General features: G+C 37.1%; 1 protein-coding gene and 1 long non-coding RNA gene across 4 annotated transcripts; one reads left to right on the top strand and one right to left on the bottom strand.

The window, feature by feature from the left end:
• Positions 1 to 1,170: 1,170 nt before the first annotated feature.
• Positions 1,171 to 7,740, bottom strand: LOC107135725 (ADP ribosylation factor like GTPase 14 effector protein). Of its 3 annotated transcripts, none has more exons than XM_015477733.2 (4): positions 7,608 to 7,740; positions 5,163 to 5,662; positions 3,765 to 3,892; positions 1,171 to 2,708 (listed from the first exon to the last, which is right to left on the bottom strand). In XM_015477733.2, exons 2-4 carry the CDS (start codon positions 5,586 to 5,588, stop codon positions 2,480 to 2,482), a joined length of 783 nt encoding a protein of 260 aa, XP_015333219.1. In that variant the 5' UTR covers positions 5,589 to 5,662; positions 7,608 to 7,740; the 3' UTR covers positions 1,171 to 2,479. The 3 variants fall into 3 exon arrangements, with proteins under 3 accessions (XP_015333219.1, XP_015333220.1, XP_048644483.1); XM_015477734.2 differs by having other exon boundaries at positions 7,579 to 7,715; XM_048788526.1 differs by lacking the exon at positions 7,608 to 7,740 and adding an exon at positions 6,075 to 6,091.
• On the top strand, positions 7,737 to 19,284 carry LOC125612086. The gene is made up of 2 exons (XR_007342387.1): positions 7,737 to 7,870; positions 19,018 to 19,284. It is a non-coding gene; the product is annotated as an uncharacterized LOC125612086 (long non-coding RNA).
• The last annotated feature ends 7,658 nt before the right edge of the window (positions 19,285 to 26,942 follow it).

The following is a 26,942-nucleotide window of genomic DNA, read 5'->3' as shown; positions in this document are numbered from 1 at the left end:
TTTAAAACTTAAGTCATTTATTCCAGAGATATATTCTGTTTTTTTATAATTTTTTTTCCCAATATCTTTATTTTTAAGTGGTGCTAAGGATTGAACCTAGTACCTCACAGATATGTGTGAGGCAGGTGTTCTACCACTGAGCGACAGCCCCAGTCCTTATAATTTTTTTAAACATTTTTTTTTAGTTATAGGTGGACATAATATCTTTATATTTTTCGTGGTGCTGAGGACAGAACTCAGTGTCTCACGCATGCTAGGTGAGCGCTCTACCTCTGAGCAACAATCCCAGCCCTATATCCTGTTTGAAGCAAAGAGAAAGTGTAAGATTATCTCTCTCTGAAGAGTCTAAGCAATGTACAATCTAACTTATACTTAGAAATCCCTCCAAAAAACAAAACAAAACAAAAAACTAAGTTCTAATGATCCTAATTGGAATCTGTTTGTATCCTCTATAACAAAATATTTTCTTCATTCAGAAAAAGTTAACAATCTAACACCTGATTTAAAGTTAAACTATTCCTTTTGCCAGTGCTCAGTTCAAACATAGATAAGGAATTGACAAGTAACTGTACTAATAATTAGGTCAAAGAAAAATTATAACTTCAAAATGACATTTAATTTCAAAGTAGAAAATGACATTGCATCAAAGTAAAAACAGTGATTTAAGAGAGCATTAAAACAAACAAACAAACAAACAAACAAACAAAACTCCAGCGGACAATTTAAACTGGCTATAGAAATTTAGTTTCAACAGCTACAAAATATTTCAAATTGCCAAAAGTTCATTCAATTAACTGAGGTATCGTATTTGGAAAAAACAAAAACTCAGCTTACAATTTTCTAGGTAGAAGGAGCCGTTAGACAAAATGGTGGGTAAATGTCTTAAAAAAACAAAGTGCAGAAGTATCATTGTCCCATCCTCTGAGCAGCACCCGCACAAATTCCAAACCACAGTTCAATCTATTTCCAAAAAATCTTATTTATATCCTGTTCTAACCACTATTTCTCCTTTTTGTCACTATCATTCCCTTAAGAAATAGTTTTTGATCTCTTAATCCTCATCAGTCATCTTATACAATTTCAATAATAGATATAATGTATGTTTATGTATTCATGTTTTATACATAAAAAGAATATTTTTCTCCCACAAAGAATACACCGTATAAATAATGAAAGTTTTATGGTACTAATACTTATTTTTATTTAAGTTGGGAGAAAATAAATATATTTTAGTACTTAGATATATAGATTATTTTCAAAATAGCTCATAGTGTCAGTAGTATCAAAATCAGTTTTCTCTGAAGGAGGCATTGTTTCCAGCTATAGGCAGTCCTCATTTACATGGTAGTATGGGACTATAAAGATGTCCAAGCAAAGCAATCCCAATGATCAATAAGGAAAATTACGATTATTCTATGACCTTTAAAAACCTGTAGGAGTATTAAACACTCTCAACTGCCAGTTATAAATGTAGATGAAAATGAAAGTTTAAACAGTGAGAGTGAGAGTTTTACTTTACTGTAAAATACTAATCAGGAGTAGTTTTAACACAGCTTGCCTTCTCTAACTTATAATGCTGAGTCAGCATCTCCTATACTCCAGCAACTTATGTACTTTTTAAGTTGGGATCAGCTTCCACCATTTATTATTGTTTGTGCTTTCTATGTTGTGACCTATTCCTGTGTTAACAATAAATATTCTTTAATGTGAAAGTTTTGCCATTACTTCTCCATCACAACTGCTTTCCTCACTTATGTTGGTAAGTTTGTTTAGCAAGACTCAGCTAGTCATTGTACAGCAACTGTATCTAAACACCCAGAATCAGTGACATTTTTTAAAAACTCCACTTATGTTCAAATTATTACTTTCAGCATTATTATTGTTCACTTCTTTGCTTCATTTTCAATCTTAGATGGCCAATTTTTTTGATTATCCACTTTTATAAAATGTCACATTGGGTGATGACAATGTAACTATACGCTTTGCTATAGATGAACTAAATACATATGTTCAAGGACCAATCACAAGCAGAATTTGAAAAAAGATAACATAATTGGTCACTGACTATAAAGCACACCTGTTACTTAATAATTTCTGGACAAAGGTGCTAATACTTCACAAGATGAACAGCTGATATGCTACCCTAACTGAATGTGAACCATGCTATTAGGAGGCTGTTGTTATTTAACTAAATTATGGTCACTGAAATTTGTGCCTATGGGAACCACACAAACTGAGGACTGCCCACACCCTTCTTAACATTGACCCAGACAGGCTTAAAAGTGACTACTGAGAAACAACTCATATAAATTTACATCAAATAATGAACTTAAAGAAACCCAAATGAAACATTAGCATACATACACTTTGGTAGTTTTCAAATTTTTGTTATTTGACCATCATGCTTAAAATGTACCTTAAGAGTAACAGAATTTTAGAAATAGAGGAACTTTAGACTCCAGTGGTTTGATATTGCAAATTATCCTGCATGTTTATTATGAATTATTTCTCCTCCTTCAATTTCTATTTGTTCATATAGCCACTTGCGATCACAGCGACATTCAGCTCCACACTTGGTAGAACCACAGGCAGGACAAGCATAGAAACATCCTAAGCAATCTTCATCCAGGCAGTCACAGAGGTCCATCCCACTGAAAATCAAGAGCCCTTGGCTATCATAGACCTTACTCTTTGCTGGTATCACTTGTCTGTAAAATAAAATGTAATGAATTATACCTCATGAATATATTACTTTTGAATATTTAACTGAAAATAGGATAATGAAAAAATTTAAGGACATTAAGTATTTTGAATTAGGGATAAGGTCCTGCTAAAGTAGTATGTAATTTACCAGGCTTACAGCCAATTCTACAAACAGTAAGTGAGAGGAGGTGCTAAGAATTGAATCTAGAACCTTGTGTGTACTAGGCAAGCACTCTTCCACTCAGCTATATCTCCATTTCCCTGAAGTTCATTTAAAAGTCAGTTCAACGAAGGAACAGACAAGAACTTTGTCCCAGATCATATGTAAATTTCTGCTAAAATTATTTTCCTTTAAAGAAAAAATAATGGCTAGTTAATAGTGGTTTACTTTATTGGTTATCAATCTCTTCACTACTTTGTGAACATAGTTTGTAGTATATCAAACTATAAGTTTTTATACTGTAATTAGCCAATGTAAAACTTTTAACAAATGGAATAAATGGAATACACAAAAATGTTAATTGCATTTAATTCTGAATGATTACACTTTATATTTTAGAAATAGTGAAATTTCTGAATGATTATATTTTAGAAATAGTGAAATAATATTTTAAATAATTTAGTTCTCCCATTCTTTCTGTTCACTGTACCAGAACTGTTTCTATTTCAGCCCCATGAAAAACAGGTAAAAAATGAAAAGCAATCTTGCATTCTCATAAAATTGAATTACCTTTTAGCTGTCACTCATAGAGAGAGATATACCAATAAGATAATATCATTAGGGCTTTTCACAAAGTGAATTACTTTAAGTCTGCTTCAATATCTTAACCCTCATGTCAAAATGTTACCTTTTCACATCATTGCTACTTTCTTGGAAACAAACTTTTAGAGTTGAAAGGGATGCTTTAATTTTCTATGAATAAACCCCAAGGTCCTTGGAGGTTTTTTACCAATTCCACATTATTCAACTTAAAATGTCTACTCAGAAAATTTAATAGAAAATAAAGGAACAATGCAGATGTGAAGCAGTAAGTTAGAATATGAGTAAATGCATAGAATACCTGTCTGAACCAGCAGTTGCATTTTTGGTAAGCCTTCTTTTTTCTCTTTTACCAGTTTCTGGAGCAAATTCAGTTTGCTTTCCTGGGTTTGTAAACTGTAGTGACCTCAAAGCTTTAGCAGTTCTTCCCTGAATAAAGACAAGCAAATTATCCATTAAAATATTGTCATTAGAAAATAAATAAATACTTCTCTTAGTATTGACCCAGATTTATTTCTTAACCTGGAACACAGAAAAAAGATTAGGACCCAAGTGCAAGAAAATTTACTTAGTCCTTGAGTATGTTAAAACTTTTTTATTAATGACATTTCCATTATGTGATTTTAGTCTCCAGCAATTAGGTGTAGAGGCAGGCTGGCATGGTGACAACTGCAATGGCTGCTGGTACATGGGAACAAAGGCAAAAAAACTGCTATAACCCAATGGCACAAAACTGAGCTTCCTGATAACAACTTTGGGTCCTTAGGAAAGTTTCTAGTATTAAGATGAGAGAAGCAATATGGTTTAAAGTTCTGAAATAGTATGATATTTTTAAATAGCTTCGATAAAACAAAATTTTGGTGCCTAAGGGCTTATGTTTGTTATTTGAGGAAGTGAAAGTAAATGGTCTTTCAAAATGTTTGCATTTACCCTGAATCACCCTTGGGTGATAAAGATAGTGGATTTAGGAAAAGAATAACACAATAACACAAGAGCAATGTACACATAAGATGAAGACATCTGAAGTTACAGTTATCAACAAGTATCAATAATGAACTGTAGATAAAAATGGCTTGTAGAGATGTGCCTTAGAACAAAAGGAAAACAATACATATAATTCATATAATTAAAAAGTTTAGTTATCTTCTGTCTTATGAACATAATGAAAAAGGGGAAATTCGAAAAAATATTCCAGCAGCAAGAATTATAAAATGGCTGTAAATAAAAATTTTGAGACATACTCTTAATATACTTGTCACATGCTATGGTTTGGCTACAAGATGTCCCTGTTAAAGCTCCTGTGTTAATGCAGGAATGCCCAGAAGTGAAATAATTAGATTATGAGAGCTATAACATGATTAATTCATCCTAGTGGTGACTTTAGACAGTGGGAAGTAGCTGGAGAAGTTAGGTCACAGGGGCTTGCCTTGGAAGGGTGCATCTTTCCTGCAGCCCCACCCTGTTCTCTGCTTCCTGGCTGCCATGAGGAGAGTAGCTTTCTTCTGCCATCTCCTTCCACCATGACTTTCTGCCTTATCTTGGGTCCATAGCAACGGACTCAACTTCCTATGGATTAAACCTCTAAAAATATGAATCCAAAATTAACTTTTCCTCCTCTACGGTGTCCTTGTCAGGTATTTTGGTCACAGTGACAAAAAGCTAACACATCACAGGATAGAAAAAGTATTACTATACGTACATCTGATTCAGGTTTTCTTCTCTGGCGGTCTTCAGAATCAATATCCACACTTCCGTTGATTATCTGTGTACATTTTGGACAAAGTTTCCAACCAGGTACAAGCTGTCTTCCAAATTTTGCACTCAGAAAAGTGGCATCATCTAAGTCAATTACATGCAAATTTTTTTTGGCTAGCTTTTTGTGTATGTTAAATGGATCACAACATGACTTCTGCAAATCTTCAAATCTGTCAATGTAAATTTTTACATGATGGAAGCAAATTGTATTGTTTCCAGAAAGTGTCATTCCAGTTCTAAGTTGAAGTAAAAGCATATCATTTGATGATAATTCTTGTAAAGTCTTGAAACCTGTGTGACGAGTATAGTATGTTTTATGGCACTCATTTGTGGTACGAAGCTGTACTCCAACTGAACATGGATCCATCATTCTTGACTCTTGCAAACTTTCCCTGTTTTATTTTGTCTAGAGATCTTTCTTTAGTAGGTCATGTGATGATTACCCTAGAAAAAACATTAAAGACAGATTTGTTTTGTAAACTATTTTACCTGGAAAACCAAAAAGAAAAAAAAATTGATAAAATTCAGTATTTGTTTCAAAAAAAGAAAATCTCTCATCAAATTAAGAATTGGTAAGTATTCTACCAGAATCCTACAATAAACAGTATTATCTTTAATCATCAGATGTCAGAAGCATTCCTTGTAAGATCAAAACTACACATAATATCTGCTATCACAGCTTCTATGTAAGATAATATTAAAAGGTATAAGGATTAAAATGCAAGATACAAGAAGTATTATTTGAAGATGACACAAATATCTACATGGGAAATATAAGACATTCAACAGACAAACAATTAGAACCAGTAAGAGAATTTAGTAGAGATGATGGAAACCAAAACCACTTATAAAATACCTTCCAAAATATATAAATCTCACAAAAGATATGCAAGATCTTTATGGAGAAAATTATCCAAACTGAAAGACAAAAAAGACAATATAACTAAATAAAGCTACAAATCATGGGAAGCTTGACTATAGTAAAATATGCCAATTCTCTGAGAATCCATATATAAATTCAATGCTCTTCCAATCAAAATTCCATCAGATATTCTTCTACCCCTAACCTGATGCAAACTAGCTGACCTCTATGAAAGACCAAAGGTCAAAATACAAACCCAAAAAGCAACCCCCCCCCAAAAAAAAACCCCAGAAGAACAAAGGTTCAAAAGGGAAATAAAACAAGATATTGATTTATTATAAAGCTGTTATAATTTAAACTGTGTGGTACTGCTATAGTATAGATAAATAGATCCATGAATAGATGAGTGCTTGATGTATAACAAGCGGTACTATAAATCTTTGGCACTTTCTGCGCCATGCAATAATTATTTATCCTTCAAGACACCACCAGCCTCTTCTATCTCATGCAGCCTTACTCAAATACTATTGTTAAAGGCTTCCTTCCTGTGTTTGCATAACACTTTCATTGTACTGAAACTTTTTCTCTACTACCTTTCAGATGGCAGACAAGAACATGATGATGTCATTTTCTCTATCAACCAATGTCAAAAATTAACTTTAAGAACTTCATTTTTCATAGCAATATCATATGCTTTTTTTTTTTTTGTCACTTGTTAATCTTTTATACATTTGGGTCTGTGAGGGCAAGAAATCCCCTGGGGCCTTTTCAGAGTTGTGGCTTCTCTAATTAGCACAACACTGGGACTTAACAGACACTTAACAACCTCTTTAGAATGAGTTCAGAAACTCCCAGAATCTCAAATCAGGAAGGCTGAATCTCCCTTAAATCAATGAGACTAGGTCCAAGGATCCTACAATTATTCTTATCTTAAACCTATAACGGTCCCATACAAAATGCCCCTCGTTAATGGTTATATCAAAATGATTCAAATAAGCAGATACGTCCAATGACCACCTACTACGTTCATGGTGCCAGGAGGAAAGAAAAAATTTTTTACTTGGTTTCTGGCTTCAAGCAAACTGTTAAGGGTGAGAGATTTCTGATTTAAAAATAAATACAAGCAAGGAAAGACATAAACTGCATACAGGGTTCGAGGCCACAAAAATTCTAAGTAGCTCGATCCTAAATTAAGAACTTAGAGGGCTCCGGGCCTCCCCCAGAGACGCTACAGCCGCAGAGGAGACACAAGTGGCGGAAACTGCGCTGGGCTTTTACCCAAAAGGTCGCAGATGAACCCGGGGAAGAGCTGGGGGACCCACAGGACGGGAGGCTGCTGTAGAGCTCGGGGGAACCACGGGATGGGAGGCTGGGGCAGGCCCCAGCCGGCAGCTGGAAACCCCCCTCACCAGCGCGGGCCTCCGCTACCAACTCCTTAGACACCTGGAGGCCCTCGGGCTCCTTCCCCACTTAGGGACCGGTCTCCACGTTCGCGCACCTCCAGAGCCACCCCCAGCTCCCTTCCACCTTAGCTGGAGTTTTCCGCGGGGTACCGGCAGCACCGCATACAGGAAGGCCTCACTCGGTTGCCCGCCTTCCAGGTCGTCTTCGCGCTACCACAGAGAAGACGGTGCGCGCCGGCTAGAGAGGCCCAGCGCCACCATCAAGAGAGGCCCGAGAGAAGCCTAGAGTGGAACCCCGCCTGGTCGCCTCTGGGAGTGAAAGGGACTCAGTGGCCGGAGTTGGTAAATGACTCAACGCGAGGCAATAGTTGCTTCAGGCGCTGACTGGTATTTACCGTCTCCTCTCGGTTAGGGAATTGGGCGATCTCTAGGGTTCAACTGTTACGAGACACAGGTTCTGCTAATTTTAATTGCCTTCAAATCTCTCCGCCTGTGCACGATACCAAACTTTTGCTCCCAGATACCCCTAACCCCTGAAGGGAGTGAATGCGTTAAAAGCACCTCAAGAACGAGCCTTTGATTTAAGGTCACACATTTTATTTTGCTTCTTTCAGGCAAACGAAATATTCTATTTTTTTTTAAAATAATGAACTACGAAATAGCTATTATTTTGAGTAAAATTTAGCCTCCAGTAATTTTCTAAGGGAAGAAATGGTCTCCTTGTATCTCTATTGTCTGCCACACGTAGGCGCTCATTAATTTTTAAATCGGACTTTATTCACCTGCATTCATCTAGTGCTCCATGCTCCCTTCTCTTCTTCCTCTCCCCCTCCCTCTTTCTTTTTCAAAGGCATAGATGGAGGTTTATTTAGGAAAGTAGATACATATTCAAGGGAGAATGGGGGCAATCTCAAGAGAGATGCCTTTGGGGTAAAATAAGGTATGCACATTCAAGAGAGCATGCTGGCTCTCTCTAGGGGGACAGACAGCAACCCAGTGATGTGGGGGTACTAACATCTATAGAGGGCTGGTTGTTAGGGGCTGGACTAGAGGTAGAGGCAGAGTGGAGCGGCATGATTTCACGCCAGTTTTCTCTGCACTTGAACATTGGGTGCTTCTAGACTCAGTATATCTTTCTGTCCCAAATTCCTAATTCACCGCAGCCCCAGACATTGATCCCTTAATCTGAAGGGTTGGTGAGCGAGAAAGATCCATCTTCTGTGATTGCTTTAGGGGGGCATGTGTAATGAACCTGCCTCCTTAGAGATCAAAGATCTCATCCTGACTAATCTGAAAGAAAAAGACACTGGTCTCAGTGTGGGATGAGTTCGAATTCTTGTGTTGCCATCCTCCTAACATAGTATTCTTGTAAATTTTGGAAGATACAAACTCTATTAGAAGATTAAAAAGGCAAGGGCTGAGCAATAGGAGCAGAAGTATAGTTACCACAGGTTCTAATAGCAGTTATGGTCAGGTAAGGCTATGCAGGTAATCTTTAATAGTTTTTATTTGCCTGTATACATCTCAGGATCTGGATTCCCCCCCCCCCAAAAAAAAGCATGTCTGTCAAATCAGACAAATTAACTTAGGGCAAACTTATTTTAGCAGAGTCTCTTTTGATAGTTATCAGACACCCATACATAAGGCTTAATGTCTTTTCCACTGAAGGTTTGTGATCTTTTAACCATAATGATGTGGGAATAAGAGGTCAACAAAAACCAAAAACTATTGCTATTTTAATCTGCAAGTGAATGACATGGGACAGGCAAATAAGGTCCACCAAAGCCCATGCTTGCTTGTAATTTCATATATTTACTGTAAATTGTTTTCTAAAGTGAGTTTATGGTTCTTTCCAACACTTTCATCTTTCATACTCCTCCTCAGCTAAGCAGGATTTTGACACTGGCTGTATTATACCAATCTTAGAATTAGGGGATGGGAGAAAGGCAAAAACCATGGGTAATCCCCTTAACTGATTTGGATAGTTCTTTTCCTGGTTACTTTGTGGTTGGCACTTTGCTAAGTAATACTGACTATAAATGAATAAAATGTATTCCTGCTCCCAAGGAGTTCAAAGATTAGTGAGCGAGGAATAAATTGTTAATTACAATGTGATTTGATAAGTGCTATAATAAAAGCATAGGGATATGAACAGGATAAAATAGGAGATACTAATATGCAAGGACATTCTGTGGGGGGAAGGGATTAATGCTTGAATTAAATTGTCATATGGGAAATGAACTTGATGCAATGGTGGCCTCTAGGTGAACACTAGGATAGCTAACCCAGTGGTGTAAAACAGCAGGCTCATGAGATCAAATTAAGATTTGTGAATGATATGGCTTAATGAATCAATTTAGGTATCCAATGAAAACAGTAGGAAGGAATTGTAGTAAGTTAACATGATTAGGATAGGGTACAAGTGAATGGAAGCCATCTAAATCACTGGTTAAGCAATGTTCATATGACCTGTCTGCCGTCTTTGCCTTTTCCATTGAAGCTATGCTCATAAGAGCCAGAAGTGAGGTTTCAGCAATGTTATCATTTAGATGTGGTGTCCTCCAAAAGCTCACCATGTGAGACAATGCAAGAAGGTTTTGGAGAAGAAATGATTGGGTTATGGCCTTAACCTAATCAGTGGGAAAAAAGCCTAAATGGATTAACTGAGTAGTAACTGGAGGCAGGTGGGGTATGGCTGGAGGAAGTGGTTCATTAGGAGAATGGCTATGGAGTATATATTTTGTATCTGGAGAGTGGAGTTTCTTTCTCTGCTTTCTGATCATCATGTGAACTGCTTCCTTCTACCACACTTTTCCACCATGATGTTCAGTCTCACCTTGAGCCCTGAGAAATGGAGCTGGTCTTCTATGGACTAAGACCTCTACAACTGTAAGCCTCCAAATAAACTTTGTCTCCTCTACAATTTTGCTGGCCGGGTCTTAAGTCACAGCAGCAAAAAAGCTGACTAAAATAAGCAAGGAGGCCTACAAGTGGAAAATGCTTTGGGCCAATGGCATGCACGTGCTGTTTGGGTAGAAAGTATGCCTGGCCACAACCAGAACTTACAAGTTAGGCTGCTGAACATTTGTTTGCATTTCTTTGGTAGAGAACATATGAGACTGTTGTGGGTTTCACCAGTGTGTCGCCAATGTAGGAGTGACACAGTTGTCAGTCTAGAGATGTCATGATTATTCATAACTTATTTTTTTCATCCCTTTGACTATAAGTGACCCTCTGTTCCATCATATTTTCTATATATTTTAACTCTGGCATGCCTTATAGTTTACTAACTTACTATGCATATTTAACACAACTCTGCCTATGTTTCATAAAGTACATGCTTACTCATATTCTATATTTAAAACACCCTGGGAGTTTTGCATTTATCTCATAAGCTAGTAGCTTACTTACTGTCTATAGTTAACACTTTTTATGAATTTCATACATTACTAATTAAACTGCAGAAGAATTCAGTATGGCTGGAAAGACAAGTAGAAGGCAATGCCCTTTTTATGCTTTATTATAGATACTGGATTTTATCCTGATGGACATTATAAAACCATAAGGAGTATGGAGAATGGTGGAGAGATGCAGTCCTGGACAAGGCATAGAATCCTTTCATCCTAATGTACATGACTGATAATGAGAGCTTCAGCGAACTAAATTAACTAAGGTAGTGGCTCTAAGGATGAGAGGATTTCCTTCACTCCACTCCCTGCCCCCAACAGTTGGTAACATTTGGAGACATTTTGGTTTGTACTAACCAGGGAGATGCTACTGGTATGTAGGAGGGTAAGTGCCGCAGTCCAGCTGCAGCAAAATAACCCGGGGGTGACGAATAACTTGTGTACGTTGATACAGCAGGAGTAGGAGCCGTTTATTGCAGGACAGGAGCAGTATTTATACATTCCACACAGCTTATCTAATTAGCATAAACTAGATACATCAGTCAACCAATCAGGAATCTCTACACTTAATGGCTCGGTTTTGTTACTTCTCAAACCACTCCCTCTGGCATTTTGCCAGGCACCATCCAGACTTGTTTACAACTCTAACATTCCCCTGGCAAAATGCCAGGTGTTATTTTGACTTGTTTACAGACTCTAACAGGTAAGAGCAGGGAAACTGCTGGACATCACACAATGCCACATAAACCCCCTACAACAATACTTTATTTCTGAGATTGAGAAACCCTAAACTAAAGGAATTAAGCAGGCATGAAGTAGATAGAAGTTAAGCAAAAAGAATTAGTAGGATTTTGTAATTGATTAGATATCAATATTAGGAAGGAGAGGATGATTTTAGGATTCTGGTTTGGGTAACTGGGAGGACAAAAAGAGAAATGAGTTAGGGAAAATAGAGATAAAGACTTAACTGTTGGATATACTAAATTTAAGACATCCAAGTGAAGATGTGCAGTTGGCAGTTAGAAGGAAGCGTCGGGAGATAAGAGGAATCTGGCAAATATTGGTCTATGAGTAATAGTAGTTCTGTTTTGGGGGATGAGGTAGGGTAAAGAAGATGAATTAACCAAGGAATATATAGGGTCAAATGAGAAAGAATAGGACTGAAGATTAATCCAAGTTTTTGCACCTTCATTCCATTTTACTGAATCAGAATCTCTGTCTTTATTTCAGTCAGCTTTTTCAACACTGTGACCAAAAGACCTGACAACAGTTTTAGAGGGGGAAAAGTTTATTTGACGCTCACAGTTTTGTAGGTCTAGTCTATAAATATCAGCTTCATAGCTCTAGGCCTGAAGTGGGTCAGAACATTAAGTTGGATGGGTTTGAAGGAGAAAAGCAGCAAGACCTAGCAATCAGGAAGCTGAGAGAGCTCCACTCACCAGGGACAAAATATATACCCCAAAGGCATGTCTTCAGTGACCACATCCTATCTATAGTTCCCACCCAGTTAATCCATTCAAGTGGATTAATGCACTGATTAGGTGAAGACTTTTATAACTGAATCATTTTACCTTTGAACTTTCTCACATTGTCTCACACATAAGCTTTTGGAGCACATTTCATGTCTAAACTATAACAGTCCCCCAGGCCAGTCTGTCAGATCAGAATTTCTGCGTATAAGGTCCAAGAATCAGTCCTGTTTGCAGGTAACCCTGAGTTATTTTGAAGCACAATGAAATTTCACAGCAATGGATTTACTCTAAGAAAAGAAGTTAGAGAAGGAGCAATAAGGTAGCAGGAAAACTAGGGAAGAGCAGAATCCCACAGACTAATAAAGGAGAGGATTTCAGAGTTCTGGCAGTAGACAAGGTTGCTGTAGGGCTGTACTGGTCATTAGAAGTATAATGTGAATCACAAGTGGAATTGCAAATTTACTAAAAGCAATATTAAAAAGGTTAAAAAAAGGAGCAGGTAAAATTAATTATAGAAACATTATTTAACCCAAATGTCTAAAACATTAACATTTTAACATGTGATTAACATAGAAATTAATCATGTATGTTATATATTTTTTCATATTAAGTCTTGGAAATCTGATATGTTTTATACCTTCAGCATGTCTCAGTATGGATTAGTCACATGTGGCTGGTGGCTGCCATATTGGATGGTACAACTGAAGAAAGTTATATAAAAAAGAATTGAAAAGAACTGCAAAGAAATGAAATAAAAAATAATAAAATGTATTTTTCACCTATAATAATGTGGTGGCCATAAAGGGTGTGAAAGCAGTTTTTTCAAGGAAGTGAAGATGAGGGTAGAAGCCAGCATATACCCAATTAAAGAATGAGAAGTTAGAGAACATTTTCAAGAAGTTTTACTATATTAAGTATGAAGAACTTTATTTTTTGTATCTTTGTATATGAATTTTAAGATCAAACAACACAATTCAAGTTTTTTTAATTTTAAGATTTAAGAATTACATTTGGACTTTTGCTTCAATAGAACTGCTCTTTTACTAGAAACAACTAGAAACATGGACAAAATATGAGAAATAATTGCGTTCAGACCTTGGACACCAGGCTATGTAGGATTGTGATCCCTGAGCAAAGGAAAACAAATGTTGAGTTTTATAGTCATCCTAGCTTACCACATGGAGGCAATGTCCAGGGAGTGATTAGAGAAGGGAGGGGATTCATATGGAGGCCAGTGGTTTAGCTGAATGAAAGAGACAAATAGGAATTCAGGGAGACAAAGGAGCAGAGTAGCAGGGAGGAAGAGGTGTCACAGAGACAGAGTCTTGGACATCTGCAGAAGTGTTCCCTCCTATCTTTGGCTGAGTACTGATTTACATAATAAAAGGGTGAAATTCCATGTGGCTGAAGTAAAAAGCCCCCAAAGTAATAGACCAAACAATTTCTGGTACTTATAACAGGGATGGAAACAGTTTGTGTTCCCATCAACTAGAGAAGAGAGACCTTGTAATAAGTATTTGTTAGTTTCTACAATAAAAATAACAGCCAGAGCCTGGCCTGGTTGGTGTGTCTGTCTCTGTCCCTAATCCCAACCCCCATTCTCCATGTTGGTTGGTGTGTCTGTCTCTGTCCCTAATCCCAACTCCCATTCTCCATGTGGTCTTGCTGCTTCTGCTAGATTGGTCTTCTTTACCACCTGGCGTCTGTAATGCCAGATTCTTGGGACCCCAGTAGACCTCCAGGAGCCGAATCCAATGCAATCATACAAGAGTCTTTATTGCAAGCTCGAGCCTGGACTCACAACTGTTTCCGACGCAGCTGTCCCAAGGAGTGAGTCCTGACCCTTAGTTCAGTGAGGATTTATAGGTTTTTGGGGGATACTCTATGCGTCACAACATCACACAGCAAATCATTTCATACCGTGGGGAAATCAAACAACAACTCTTAACATTGATTAGCACATTCACTGGCCAGAACAAGTTGGGTAGGGGTGATTGGTTAGTACAAGAGGAGGATTCGTTTGAACTGATTGGTTTAATCTGTGAGGGGTGTACGTGCTAAACTACATGGTTTCTTAACATGTTATCAACCACCAAAACTACTGGGGAGTCATCTGGCATCCCAGGTATTTTCTCTGTCTCATGCTGATTGGTGGTTGCTAGGGGGGTTGCAATGGGTCCTCACCTAGCCTAACTGAATCAGGGACACCTGGTGCTGTAGATCTCTCCTGTTATTTGCAGACAAACAACTCAGCAGGGTGGCTGTGTGCCTAGGAGCGCTCTGTGGGTTTTTCCAAGGAAAAGGGCCACGCCCCCTCCCTTTGGACAGACCTTGAGGTAGAAGCTGGGTTTTCAAAAATGGAGTCACATCAGTTTCTCACATATACAGGGTGGTTGGATTCTTACAGGATGGCTCAGTGCTTCCAGTGCTGGCAGTCAGGGTGAAATTTGCTTTAGCCTGTAAGACAATATCTGGAGTCATGTAGTGTCACTTTCTCTACATTCTATTGGTAAATATGAGATTCATTCAGCTTGGCCCAGATTCATAGGGGGAAGGGGCTTAGCCTCTATTCTCTCTCTCTCTCTCTCTCTCTCTAGAGGGAGAGAGAGAGAGAGAGATTTTTTAAAAATATTTATTTATTTATTTTTTTAGTTTTCGGCTGACACAACATCTTTGTTTGTATGTGGTGCTGAGGATTGAACCCAGCCGCATGCATGCCAGGGGAGCGCACTACCGCTTGAGCCACAGCCCCAGCCCCGCCTCTATTCTCTTGATGGGAGAAGTGTTAAAAAAATTCATAGATGTTTTTAAAATGCTGCTGTGCTTATATTAATGCAAAAAATAGCTTGATCTAGTAAATCTAATAATTACCCAAATTTCAAAGTAGCAATGACTATAAATATTTTGAGGAGTACCAAAATATTTGTAACAACTCTAATATATTATAAAGAATTTGTGATTTCTATTGGTGGCAAAGTTGTTGGCACTATGGACCAAGTTACCAGTACTGCAGCAGTACTAATGGGCACTGCTGATAGAAGTAATTTGTTTACATTTGCAAGTAAATAAAATGTGAGATTTTAGCTAAAAGGGAAAATAGGCAACTACAGGCATATTATAAGAACAGAATTTGGAGACTATATGAAGTTAGAGACCATAAATATGCAAATACATATGCAAATTTCAATTTCTCTTTTAGCATGTGGGTGTTTTTTGGGTGCTACCAGTGAAGGCAGACAACTGGATTAATTCAAGGTAGAGGAACTATCAGTCAAATGCATAAGAAGGACAAGGGAACAAAGAGTTTTAGGTTTTACCATGGAAGTCACTCCATGACAAGAATTCTTCAAGAGAAGATAATGTCTGTTTAGTTTACTATAGCATTGCCAGAGCCTAGCACTATTAGTTAAGTGAATGGAATGGTTGAAGTGATAAATCTTTGCAAACAAACAAGACAGAATTCTGATGACTATGAGAATGAAAAGATCTGGAACTCTCAAAACAGAAGGTAAAGAGGTGAAAAAATTGATTAAATTGGAGGAGTAAATAGTTGTGGTTAGAGAATAGAACTGGAGTTTAGGATATCAGCTATGACAAGTTTTAGTTTCTCATGAAAGATGCTTATAGATGTGGAAATGAACCAAGAAATAGGAGACTTGAAATATTAACATGCAGAGGGGCCCAACTTTGGGTTGTGATGGTGTGATACTTTGAAGGGTAATGTGAGAAATGAAGGAGGATGAATTCTTAGTAATTATTTTCTTTTTGTAAACTTTCATATTAAATTTTAATACACCACAGAGAAGTATTTAAGTCTACTTAATGAATTTTCATATATGTATTTCCTAGGTCAAAAATTACTAATATTCTATCTGGGTGCAGTGGTACACACCTGTAATCCCAGAAGCTCTGGAGGCTGAGACAGGAGGATCCTGAGTTCAAAGCCAGCCTCAGCAAAAACGAGGTGCTAAGCAACTCAGTGAGACCTTGTCTCTAAATAAAATACAATATAGGGCTGGGAATGTGGCCAAGTGGTCAAGTGCCCCTAAGTTCAATCCCTAAAACCCCCCTTCCCCCCAGAAAAGAATTACTAATATTCTAGAATCCTCAATTGCACTGCACCTCAGTTTTTAACACATGTTGTCAAAGGTAAACTACTATTCTCACTTCTTTCACCATAGATTAGTTTTGGGAGTTTTTTGAACTTTGAATTTGGAATTGTGCCATATGTAGTCTACTGTGTCTACTTGTGCTCAATACAATGTGACATTCATCCATGTTGTATATAGTAATAGTCCTTTGGTGTTGCCAATTGTATTTCTTTTACATGAAGATGCTGAAATTTTATTCTGTTCATTTTACTGTTGATAGACATTGGGTTCTTTCAATTTGGAGCTTTTGCAAACAATGTTTCTATGAACATTCTGTTTTTTGGTGCACATAAATTCATACTTCTGATCGGGTATATAGTGGCTGTAGAACTCTTGAATCATAGGAAATATGTATGTTCTGTTTGATTAGATACTGACAAAGAGTTTTCCAAAGTTATATTTTTTCCAAGAGTTTTCCAAATTCATACACTTTCCAGCACTAGTTTACATTCCTAAGCATGTTCACAAACCCTTGGGATCATCAGTTGCTATTGTTGATTTTCATTTTAGTTATTCTAGAAAGTACAGAATTAATTGTTTTCTAAAGCCAAGTTGCTTCATTTTCCAATTTGGTGACACAAACAAGACTCTAAGTGAGCTCTAGAATCAGACTGCCTGATTCAAATCTGTTTTGCTACTAGTTAGTGGTATAACCTAGGGAAATTACTGTAATTCTATAGGCTTCAAATTCTCCTTTGTAAAATAAAGGTAATCACGTCTACCCTGTAGGATTTTTGTGTGGAATAGATTAGTGTGTGCTTTTGTATATGGGTGTAAAAGTAACATACATGAAGATAGGTATAAAGGGTTTAGCATAGTGCTTGGCACATAATAAGCAGTTGATAACTTGTAGCTATAATTATTCTTGCTACCATTTATGGACCTCCAATTATGTCTAGAAACACTGGGTGATCAGCTCACACATGTCTCTCATTCATGACATGCTGTTTCAATCTTAAAAGATCATATTGAGCTAAAAAGTAGAGTTGTTCTTTGAACCTGTTAACTCCTGACTTCCCTCTCACCCATCTTGTCCCCTCTTTCCTGACAACAATATTTAATAGTCAGTTGATTTAAAGAAATATGACATAGGGAACTTAACTGATGATTGGATAGTAGGACAGATTGAAACTGCATTTTAAGCTTCTAATTTTTCTCATTTCAAGTGAAGATTTCAGACTGTTGTGGGGGTGGCGTGGGGAAGGAAATACAGATCTGCTCACATCTGCTACTCAAAATACTAGCCATATAACCAGGAGAGAATTTGGCTCAAATTAAAATCCCAGGGCCCTTCATTGCCATAATAATCATGATTGTATCAATTAAGATTCATCTGGGTGTCCACAGTATGTTTGGCATTCTATCAAGGAAGGAAGTGGATGTCTACAGGAAAGGTTTCAACCATTTTGCTTATGTCTTAGAATGACCCAAATGGTATAAAGAAAAAGCACAAATAAAACATTAAAATTTGTAATTCAACAGCACTTAGAATTATAAAATATTAGAACTAGAAATGGAGCCAACAGTTCTGTTCCACAGCATCTTCATTTAGAGGTTGATGAAACTCGATTCCAGAAATGGCAAAATTATACAACCAATATGTGTAAGTGACAACCATATATATAAGGGTTATACAAACAGTAAGAAAAAGGAGGAGTCCAGGCTCACATTCAGGGCTTCTAACTCAAGAGATAGTGTTCTGCTGTTCTGTCAGACTTCATCTCAACTTGTGGGGATTATATTCTTAGAAAAGTCAGAAAATATAATATAGTACATGTGTAATATAAGTGTTATATCTTCTTTTGAACTGCTGCCTTGGAAAATCAGTTAAGCCATTAGTTTCTATGTGATCTATCTTTTCTATTTTCTATATCATTCATAATTAGTGATAGGGAGAGAAAGTACTGATGGCTTTAGTGGGGAAACTTTGGCTTTGGTGGGTCTTATTCAGATGAATACTGTGAATAATTCCAAATGTTTCCGGAATTTCATGAAAAAATTTCCTTTGATTCTTTGGGCAAAACGTTGAAGAGCTATGCTGCCTAGGTGCCAGCAGAGGGAGAACAGAACATTGTTTTCCTCATTTTCACTGACTTTTTCCTCATTCTGTTGTGTATTTTGATTATTCTCCCCACTTATTTAATGCATTTCTTGGCAATTGTGAGAAAACCACTACCCTTTCCTGTACTTTTAGGGAAGTCAGGGAATGTTTTCATTATTGAATTAGAGTTTTAGTAAACCCACTGTCCATCAACTGAACTGGGTTGAAAATTTTGTAAGCATAGTGGAAACTTATTTATGTGCTTTCACATCTTTTCTCTGTAATGTTGTATTAATTGATTGTAAATGTTATGTACATTCAAACCAATTATATAGATTATCTTACCTTTAATAATTACTTCTAAGAGAAAGTAGCAATGTAACAAGAAGGCTTGGAATTGTTTCAGTCGCTTGATTTTCCTTGTAAGAGGATAAATCATTATCCAATCATTATACCTCCCTAGGATTTTGCAACATGGGACTCAGAGAAGCTTGAAAACTATCAACTGCTTTGTTTTTGCCATTTGATAGAGGAAAATCAATAACAACAACCATGTGAGTTATACTGAAACTGGAGAGAAGCAGAGATGACTGTGAAGGGAATGCATCCTCCCTGCATCTCCCAGAAAATACATTCTGCTTTTACCTGTAGTGGGTGTGCAGCCATTTTGTTGTTCTATTTTTGTGAGACTTCCCAGTATCCTTATAATAAAATTTTCTTTTCTTTCAAACTAGTCTGAGATAGTTTTCTTTCCTTTGCAGCCACAAGAATTGCAGTTGGTGTGAGGAGTTGCCAAGGCAGAGGGTGAAGGACATTTCATGGGCTGCATGAGCAAAACATAGAGACATAAAGAAGCATGACATGTTTAGAGAAATACAAATAGTGCAGTTTTGTTGAAACATAAAATGAGAGAGAAAAGAGTACTAAGAGAGACGTGGGAAATCTGTCACTTTAAGGTGTTTACCCTGAAGGCAACTAAGAGCTGTAGAGTGGTTTAGATAGCAAGTGACAAAGGCACATAGGTAGTTTAGATAAATCAGTGTGGCAAGAATTTCTCCAGCAATTCGCTGTTATCTCTGAATTTATCATTTGTTTCCTTACCCAGGACCCTGGAGAAAAGAGATGGGACATGGAAAATATATTCTCTCACTAACCAGAGCAAAGCCTTAGGGTCATTACCTTTTACTACTTCCATTTAAATAGCTATTCAGCAGTCTTCCTTTTCCTCTATCCTGAAAGTACCATTGGAGCAGAAGTCACGTATACTTCATCATTGCATTTCCAACATCTATCTTAGTACCTGGAACATGTAGTTATTATGCAAAGAGAGTGAATAAGTAAATAGTGATGAAATAAAGACATAAATTCCATATGTATTTTGTAAGTAAGTAGAATTTGGTGAGTTTTATAAAAGACCTGCATTTATTGAGCACTTATGTGTTAAACAGGACTGAGTGCTTTGCATGTATCACTTTATTTCATCTTCACAACAATGTTTGTGTGATCATAAATTACAGATGGGGAAAAAGAAGCTTAAAAAGACTACTAGGTTGAACCATATGAAATAATCATCTAATAATTTGTACAATATAGTTAATGAGTTGAGATGCTATAGATTGAATGTAGCATCTCCCAAAATTCATATGTTGACTCTTAGTCCCCATTGTGGTAATATTATGAAGTGAGAGGCCTTTGGAAGGAGGTTAGGTCATGAAGGGGGAACCTTCATGAATGGGTTAATGCTCTTCTAAGAAACTGAAGAGGCAGGAGTTGTTCCAACATGTGAGGACACAGTGAGAAGATGCTGTCTGTGAACCAGGAAGTATGCGCTCACTAAACAGAATCTGCCAGCACCTTGATCTTGGATCTTCTGTCTTCAGATCTGTAAGAAAATAATATGAATTGTTCATAAACCACCAGTTTATGTTATTTTGTTATAGCTGAGTGAACAAACTCAGAGTGATACTTAAATAGTTAAATAACCAGATATGAAAAACTAAGCCATGACTTTTATCATGATTGTCTAATGTCCTGGTTATATTAGCAAGAGAGTATTTCAGAAAGGTAGCCATAAGGTCCAGGATGAGCAGGTATTTTAATCAGCTTTAGTCACGGTGACTAAAAAGACCTGACAACAACAATATAAAGGAAGAAAAGTTTATTTTGGCTCATGGTTTCAGAGCTTCAGTCCACAGTCAGCAGACTCCATTGCCCTGGGCCTGAGTTGAGGCAGAACATCATGCAGAAGGGCGTGGCAGAGGAAGGCAGTTCAGGACATGGAAACCAGGAATGAGAGAGACAGAGAGAGTTCTCTCACCAGGGACAAAATTTAAATCCCCAAAGCATACCCCCAGTGACCTATCTCCTCTATGCACACCCAACCTACCTACAATTATTAATTTCATTAATCCACATCAGTGGATTAATCCACTAATTATGTTATATCTTTCATAATATAACCATTTCACCTCTGAACATCCTTGCCTTGTCTCACATGAGCTTTTGGGGACACCTCATATCTAAACCATCATAGCAGGCAAGGAAACACAGGAGAAGAGAGTGATGGGGAGAAAGTGAAACAAGTGTATAGGGGTTATTAAGATCTTGCCCATAGAAAAAGTTGTCCACATGAGTAAACTAGCAGGAGAGGGATTTGTGTCTTATTATTTTTTAAAAGGTGCTGTATTAAGGAACAATTTCCTATGATTTACCCATTAGGTGTTATTTTGTTTTGTTTTAAATTTCTGGTACTGGAGATTGAACTCAGAGTCCCATACATGCAAAGTATGTAGTCTACTGCTAAGCTAAATACCCAGCCTCTCTTTAGGCTATTATCTTGTAACATCATCCCTATGTGTATTAATATGATCTGTCATTTCAGTCAACAAATATTAAGTGCCAGCACAGAGCTAAGTGTTTGAGTCCAATAGTGAATAAACAAAATACAGCTCTGTCCTCCTAAAATTTATCGTTTAGGAGGAAAGGGAGGCAATTAAATGAAGTTAAGTATTTTGTTTCTAATTATACTCCTATAAACTAGAATATTGTTTATTAAGTGCTTAATAAATATTTGTTGATCTAATAGACACATTATGTAGTGTGTGTGTGTGTGTGTGTGTGTGTGTGTATGAATGTCAAAACAATTCTTAAATCTGTTGATTCTTAGTTTCTTTTTTTATTGATTAACTGCAGTTTTCTAAATAAAAAAAAAATCTTTGGTAATGTGGTATTGTTTAGTCTTGCCTCTGTCCTCTTCTGCATGATTGATGAGAGTCTAAAGAGACAAGAAAATATCATTCCCCTAGAATTTCCATGGAGTAGGAAAATAGATCTGCTTTGGGCTAGGTGAGGCCATCTTTCAATGAAGAGAACCAGCCTTCCTGTGCATGCTCAGGAAGAAGACATCTGAGCACATGGGCTTTTGGAAAAATCAGAGAATGAAGGAGTCTTGTTGAGAAGAATGAAGATGATGGTTGGTGCAAACAAGATGCATATGGCAATACACACTACAATGAGATTCTCTTACCTCCGTGGCTTCACAGAACTTTAGAAAGCCTATTAAAAATAATACATATTATTGGAAATTTTGTGTATGATAATGAGGCCTTTAGATCGAAGGCAGCATGGGCAAACAGATCTGAACAAATAGGAGTGGAGGCAGAAAAAGGAGGAAGCATGGTATAGAGATCATAGGGTAGTCCTGGGAGCTTGGTGGGCGGAGTCAAAGCTTCTCATACCCTACAGCCACATAGAAAATATGGATAAATAACTAACAAAAATTATTATTATAAGGGAGATGTCACTAGTAGCAAGAAAGAGAAAAATAAAGCCAGAACAATAAAATGAGTTACTGCCATGGCAGTAAGAGAATCTCATTGTAGTATGGCTGTATCTGGTCTAATTAAAGCCAGAACAACAAAATGAACAATACTGCCATGGCCTAGGGGGCGCTTTAGATCAGATATAACCACTAAGAATTAGGGTCTGTATTTTTAAAGCCCACCGGGGAGAAGAAGACAAGGCTTTGACTTGTGTGAGGAAGTCAGAGCTGACATTCTTGCATCAAGGCAGGATCTTAAGACTTGCTGTCTCTCAGTGACAGGGGAACTAGAAAACTAAAAAAATAAAAAATAAAATAAAAAATAAATAAAAGAAAGAAAATCTTCTCTGAAAAACCAAAGCTCCAAATCTTTTCCATATTCCAGTGTGAGGTCCCATTTGATGATCTCCCTAGAATTTGAACATGGACACTAGGGTGTTCATCACAAGCAAACCCTTCTGTGACTGCCCTTGCAGCAGTCCATCCAATAGGGGACTCTCAAGTAGAGCTTGTGAGCAAAATTTGTAAATCATAAAAGAAAATAATTGACTATGACAGAGCACAATTAAACATGGCAAACAGGACTATTAGAACTTCAAGAGCTTGTGGACCTGTGACAATCTCAAAAGTACTATAGAGTTACTGTGCTTAGCACAGTTAAAGTGAAAAAGTAGAAATAAAAATTATAGAGAAATAGGATATTATGATATAAGGATACATGAATTTGAAAAGTAATTGAAAAAAACTCCTAGAAATGAAATCATTGAAATAAAAACCTCATTGAGTAGGTCAAACAGTAAGTAGGCCATATCTAAAATAAGCATTGTTGAACTGGAAAGCAAAGTTGGAAATCTAAAATTCAGCAAAAATATAAAGAAATTGGAAAAATAGAGCAAAAAGGTTGAGACATAGAGGTGGGCTGAATGGGTTGAACATATATCTAATATTTGAGTATTCTAGAGGATGAGAAAAGAGAGTGCAGAGGAGGCAGTATTTAAAGAATTTCCAGAGTTAAATGTGTAGTGATTATAAGCAGCATAGAGTTCTTGTTTCCTTTTTCAGTCTGACAATCCTTATTTTTCTAAATTATTTTTTGTAATTAACATCATTCTGATATATTTGAGTATAGACTGACCACTATGATATCTGTTTTTTTTTTTTGGTCTCATTTGTTCTGTGTTGCTTTTCTCCTCCTTTGATGGATGAATCAAATAATGTAATAAAATATTCATATGTAATATATTTATATTTAATATGTTAAATATTTATCAACATAAGAATTATGCATTCTATTAGTGGTTAGAACTGCTATTTATTACAGTAGCCATTAGGTATATGTAGCTGTTTAAATTTCAATTTGAACTTAATTTAAATTTAAAATAAAATAATAGAAATTCATTTCCTATGTCAAGTAGTTAAATGTCAATAGCTAGATGTGCAATAACTACTGTAGATATAGAACATTGCCAGTGTTGTAAAAAGTTCTATTTGACAACACTGATTTAAGATAAATTGAGTGTCTGTTTACGTCTAGGTTTTATTTTTATCTTATTATCTTTTTTGGAGGATTGAACCCAGGGGCACTCAACCACTGAGCCACATCCCCAGCCCTATTTTGTGTTTTACTTAGAGATTTTATTTATTTCAATCTTCTGAAAGCTATATTAACATATCATTTATCAATCACTTCTCAAATGCGTTGTGTGTTAGATATACGTTGCCTCTAATTATTAACAATAATTCTGTAGCATATGCATTACTGCTCTAACTTTACTGACAAGAAAGCCAAGACTCGGAGTGGATAAGTATCTTCCCTTTGGAGAATGCAATCTGACTAACTAAAGAATTCCATCATTTCCCACCTATTGAGAATGTAGCAGAAGTTTAGGAGGGCACGGTTCTTCACATTGCCATTAGCTTAGCTGCAGTCACTTACTATATAATCTAATCTAGCCTTTCTAGTTGATATCCCAAAGAAATAAATGTAGAAATAGCAACATCATGGCGTGTTTATTGTACTGAGAAGCTCTAAAATCATTTTAATGAGCTAAACCCACTACTATTAGTAATAGTCTAGTGACTACCAGCATGCTCTCTGCTTCAGGCAAAGTTTAGCTGGCTAAGCAAGGATGGGAAATCACAGATGAGGATTCTTCACTTAAATAAATTAGCAATGCCATGACATTTATTGTGGATAGTAGCTTTTTAACTCAGAATCCTATGTTGAACCAACTAGAAGATGTTAGGTAGAATCTTTTCTTTTGCTTTCTGACTTGGAAGAAAGTTTCATGACCCCACTGATGAAAAGCAGAAAGGACCTAAAAATTTCTCTTCTTCCTCAGCTACTTGCTTAATTGTAGATTCTGAACTACCATTGCTTGTTTCTTGTTTTTTTCTTTTAATATACTCTTCCTTAGACCTTAAGAAAAATCCAGGCCTTAGAAATCAAAACCCTCCAGACCTCCTAGGTAGTGGGGGATGAACAATGTCTTCCCTTTATTACTTATGAGTGTGGAGTAAGCAGAAACAAAATGAAGTTAATATTTCAACAGTGCTAGAGTACATTTTAAATAAGCTTAAGTTTAAGATACACAATGCATTGCCTGTGGCAACAGAACCTGGTGTAAGATTTCTAGAAAATTAAGCTCAAAGCCTAAGTATGACTATACTCTATGAAGCAACAATCCCATTTCTGGGGATGTATCACACAATAAATTTTCTACACAAGCAACTATAAGGATGTCCATCACTGTTAGAATTCAGAGGCAATCTAGATGGTCATCACCAGGGTAATGAATGTTTTAGTCTGTTTTTTGTCACAGTGACTGAAATACCTGACATAAATAAGAAGGTTCATGGTTTCAGAGATTCAGTTCATAGTGACTGATTTCATAACTCTGGGCCCAAGATCTGTGTCAGAAGGGTGTGTGGTAGAGAAAAGCAGCTCAGGACATGGCAACCAGGAAGTTGAGGGGATGGGGAAGGGGGAGAGAAAACATGAATGAGCTCTGCTCATCAGGTACAAAATAGAAAACTTAAGCACACCCCCAGTGATCTACTTCCTCTAGCCACACTCTACCTGCCTATAGTTACCACCTAGTTAATCCATATTACCACTAATAATCCACTTATTAGGTTATGACTATCATAACCTAATAATATTCTGCCCCTTTCCTCTGAAAACTCATGTCCATCTCACAATGCAAAATATGGTTAGTCTATTTTCAAGAGTCACCATAGTCTTAACAGTTCCAGCACTGCCCAAAAGTCCAAGTCCAAAATCTCTTACAGCACAGAATAAATGTTTCCATTCCACAAGGGAGAAATAGGGACATAGAAAGAAGGGATGGAACCAAAGCAAGATAAAAACATAGCTGTGAAAAATAAGTCCCATAGCTCCACATCCAATTTCATGATATTCTCTCCAAAGGGCTTATGTACCTCCTCCTTTATGGCCTTGCTGATTGTAGCTCACATGGCCTCTCTCTTGGCCTGTCTCTGCTCAATTCCTGCAGCTTTTCTCATCAAATGTTCCATGTAACTGGCATCTTTAATCTCTGGAGGCTCCACTGCAACTTTGGTTGCCTTCATGCATCACCCTCTGGGACAGTCTGCAGGAATTCCAACCATGCTACACCTTGTCTGGCCTCCCAGGCCTTCCTTTGAAATCTTGGTGGAATCTTCTAGGACCCCATAACTCCAGCATTCTGCATTCTTGCATAACCAGCACCATGTGATTCGGGTTGATGCCAAGGTCTGCCAACATCTGGAGCAGTAGCCAAGCCTCCTGGGACCTTGGCAACAGCAGCCTCTTGGTGGCTAAGCACAGTGAAACAACTTCCTAGGCCCCCTGTGCAAGTAGGTTCCCTCATGGCTTCTTCTCAAAGGAGTAATTACTTTCATACCCTTGCGCCTGTGATGCACATGGTCTTGCCAATTCCTAAGATGCCCTCATCCTTCCTATTGTATCTGTGTAAAGTATTTAGCATTTCTTTAGTTTCTATAATTTCTTAACAAGTTCCTTAGCCTCAGTTTTACTTGCACTTTTCTGGCCAAACTGCAAGTTTTTCAAATCTTCTGTTCTTTCTGCTACTGATTATCACAGTAAACTTGGCTAAAAGCTGCCAACAAGACCTATGCCACACCCTGAATTGTATTCTGCCATGAAATTTCTTCTACCAGATTCATTAGTCCATCACCTTTAAATTCAATCTCACAGAAAGTTTCAGGACATGGGCAAAATGTAGACAACTTCTTTGCCAAAATATAACATGAATGGCCTCTAGTCCAATTTCCAATAATGTCTTCTCTGACACCTAATGAGCCCTGTCTTTGTCCACAGTCCTATCAGCATTCTGATCTTTTGAGTTCCCACCAGAATCACCCATTAAGCTATGTTTATAATATTATATAGCTTTTTCAGTTGCACTCTAAACTTTTAAAAATTCCTCCCACAAACCAGCAACAAAGGTTTCTAAACCACATGGTCAGTTTAGTTACATCAAGGACCCCACTCTGAGTACCAGTTTCTGTTTTAGTCAGCTTTTTGTTGTGATGAACAATTGCCA

Source organism: Marmota marmota, unplaced genomic scaffold (assembly GCF_001458135.2).
Source record: "Marmota marmota marmota unplaced genomic scaffold, marMar, whole genome shotgun sequence".
Lineage (NCBI taxonomy): Eukaryota > Metazoa > Chordata > Mammalia > Rodentia > Sciuridae > Marmota > Marmota marmota.
Note: the sequence above shows the minus strand (reverse complement) of the source record. Positions and strands in the feature narration are given on the sequence as shown.

What these genes read in the sequence shown, in the direction of transcription:
- LOC107135725 (XM_015477733.2), bottom strand. Translation starts at nt 5,588, where the DNA reads ATGATGGATCCATGTTCAGTTGGAGTACAGCTTCGTACCACAAATGAG. An exon ending in GAAGAAAACCTGAATCAGAT is followed by an intron (nt 3,893 to 5,162) that starts GTACGTATAGTA and finishes GTCTTTATTCAG; the next exon opens with GGAAGAACTGCTAAAGCTTT. An exon ending in GCAACTGCTGGTTCAGACAG is followed by an intron (nt 2,709 to 3,764) that starts GTATTCTATGCA and finishes TTTATTTTACAG; the next exon opens with ACAAGTGATACCAGCAAAGA.